The sequence below is a fragment of the Cariama cristata genome, unplaced genomic scaffold, assembly GCF_000690535.1.
Source record: "Cariama cristata isolate BGI_N322 unplaced genomic scaffold, ASM69053v1 scaffold21394, whole genome shotgun sequence".
Lineage (NCBI taxonomy): Eukaryota > Metazoa > Chordata > Aves > Cariamiformes > Cariamidae > Cariama > Cariama cristata.
The window spans coordinates 5132-7682 of record NW_009613748.1 but is presented as its reverse complement, the minus strand read 5'-3'; the positions used below and the strand labels follow the sequence as shown (position 1 = coordinate 7682).

The window sequence follows — 2551 nt, the reverse complement described above, 5'->3', positions numbered from 1 at the left end:
GGGTGGGAGTGGGCAGTGCAGACCTCCCCAGGCTGGCCTTGCCATCGATATTTCATATTCCTGAGCACAGAGCATGCTGCTCGTTGGTGTTTCTCAGCCTCCTAAGAGGCTCCGAGGAATATTTTCCTCGCAGATTTGCTGGTTTCCACCCTACTGCCGGGAAGCGCGGATCCGTCTCCTGATCCCCTGCATGTCTCTCTCTTTCCAGTCGTCTTCGTCCTCCCAGGAGCGCCTGCACCAGCTGCCGTACCAGCCCACCCCAGACGAGCTGCATTTCCTTTCTAAGCATTTCCGCAGTACGGAGAGCGTCACGGACGAGGAGGGCCGGCACTCGCCCTGCCTGCGCCCACGATCCCGGAGCCTCAGGTACAGCAACCGCTATGGAGAGCATCCACGGTACCGCCGGGACGATGCACCGGGTGCCGGCACATCCAGCGCATCCCCTGCCCTCTCGTGAGCTGTTCCTGGGAAGTCCTGGTCCTGCTAAGCCCATCCCAAGGTGTTGACCCCGGTACAGGTTTCCCTCTTGCAGGGTTGTGGAGAAGCTATGGCTTGAGGTGGTGGATGCCCCATCCCTGGAAATGTTGAAGGCCAGGTTGGACGGGGCTCTGAGCAAGCTGATGGAGTTGAAGATGTCCCTGCTCATCGCAGGGGGTTGGACTGGACGGCCTTTAAAGGTCCCTTCCAAGCCAACCCATTCCCTGAGTCCATGATTCTGTGATCCTAAGCTCCGTGGTTTTGGGAATTAAGGTCTGGTTCTCAGCATCTTCCTGGCTGTTGGGATGTGGCATTGCTGTCCTGGCAGCAGACGACACCTGAAAGTGAGGTTTCCTCAGGCTGAAGCTGGAGAAAGTGGGAGTTGTTCCAAAAGAATTGGTTTGCAGCGTCTTGCTCAATTGTCTCAAAGGTTTTGGTGGAGGGGAGGGGACCGCCGAGCAGTAGCCCAAGCAGTGGCTGTCCTTGCAGGGCACAGCTGGCCCGACTCACCCTTAAAAGGTTAAAAATCCCAATTCTGGGCTCAGGTCAGGAAACATCCCCCATATTTGCTGGGGCTGAGCATCAGCCTGGCCTGTGCCTCTGCAAAAAACAAGGAGTGGAGGTGGACGGGCATTTGCAAGCTGGAGAGAGGAAAATTTGGTGAAAGCACCAAGCCGGTGGCCGTAGCATCGCGTGAGCTGACCCTAAGGACCTGCCGAGCTCGACCGTTGCTGCTCCAAGACCGTGTCCCATGCAAGGAGCCGGTCCTGTTTCTGCTTGTCCAGCACCAGAAGCTTGTGCTTTTTGCAGGGGATGTTTCAGTTAAATCCTCTTTTCCCCCTGAAAAAACTCCCGACCCTCTTTGGAGCCGTAGCCCTGCGTGTTACCAGCTGAAATTTCATTAAAGGCAGATTAATTATCTGACAGGGTCTTGTAGGTGGCAAGGTTTTCACCGAGGAGATGCCAGCGCTGCGGTCAGCACAGCACGGCAAAGGCTGGGCTGGGGCTGGCAGCGAGTGCCTTGGGTCTGGTTTTAATCGTCGCATTTATTATATGGCGGGTAATGAGTTGCTGGCTGCTCCCGTGACTTGCTTTGCATAACGAGATCACCGGGCAGGGGCCGGAGAGAGGCAATGTTGGGTGAGGCTATGAGAGAAGCTGTGTTTAGTGAAGGTCCCTGCGTCCACCACGGGGTGTGGTTGGGTTTGTTTTGGGGTGTTTTTTGCTGGTGAGCTGCAAAAAGGACAAGAAATTGTGGGATCCAGAGGAAGGAAAGGATGAGCTCGCTCTTCAAAGCCAAGGGACTGATGCATCAGCCTCTCCGCTCTGGATTTTCAAGTGACTTGAGTTTGAAGACGTGGGTTTGTGGGAGGTTAACCTTCCCCGGACCAGATCCCAGGGACTTCCACATCCATGCACTGTGGGAGGGATGCTGCTGGAAGTGCTGGCCCAAGGCTGATGACTCTGCTCGGATGAACTTTAACCACTTGGGATTGGGAGTTAGGAGGAGAGAACAAATTGCTCTCCAGGGGTAGTAGCTATTTGCATAGATTTAAATGCCTTGGACCTCATAACGCAACTGGTTTCCTCCCCCACAGCCCTGGACGGACGAGTGGAACGTTTGATAATGAGGTTGTGATGATGAACCACGTCTACAAGGAGAGGTCGCCCAAGGTAACCGCCGGGACGTGGGGAGATGAGTGCATGAGTCGTCCCTCCATCACATCCTGACAGCATCTTCTCCAGAACAACCTCTTCTCCGTGTTGGAATATAGAATGCATGGGTAGATACCAGGGGGTGGTGTTGAGGACACTGGAGATGTGGTCATGAACTGGGAAGGCAGGGATCTGCGGGTCTACCTCATCCCACATGCAGGCAGAGGTCTCTGGAGACTTTGGTGGAGCTTTTCCAGCCTGCTGGAAGCTGGGTACCACGTGGAGCCATGATGTGCACGTGGATATTGGCGTTGCAGGAGGTGGTAGCGTGAGATCCCGGCTGGCCAAACCCGGTGCATATCATGGGGATGCCTGTGTCCGGGCATCACCATCCGTTCTGCTTTGCAGGCCACAGACC

General features: G+C 55.5%; 1 protein-coding gene across 1 annotated transcript in view; it reads left to right on the top strand.

Moving 5' to 3' along the window:
• The window catches only part of MAST3 (microtubule associated serine/threonine kinase 3), a gene marked incomplete at both ends in the record, with an annotated part of 9635 nt that overhangs the window by 2164 nt on the left and 4920 nt on the right, over positions 1-2551 (top strand). Inside the window, 3 exons of the mRNA XM_009699149.1 lie at positions 209-366; positions 2076-2165; positions 2549-2551. The exon at positions 2549-2551 is cut by the window's right edge and continues 196 nt beyond it. Of these exons, the coding sequence (XP_009697451.1) occupies positions 209-366; positions 2076-2165; positions 2549-2551 (251 nt within the window). The remainder of the gene's footprint in view (positions 1-208; positions 367-2075; positions 2166-2548) is intronic.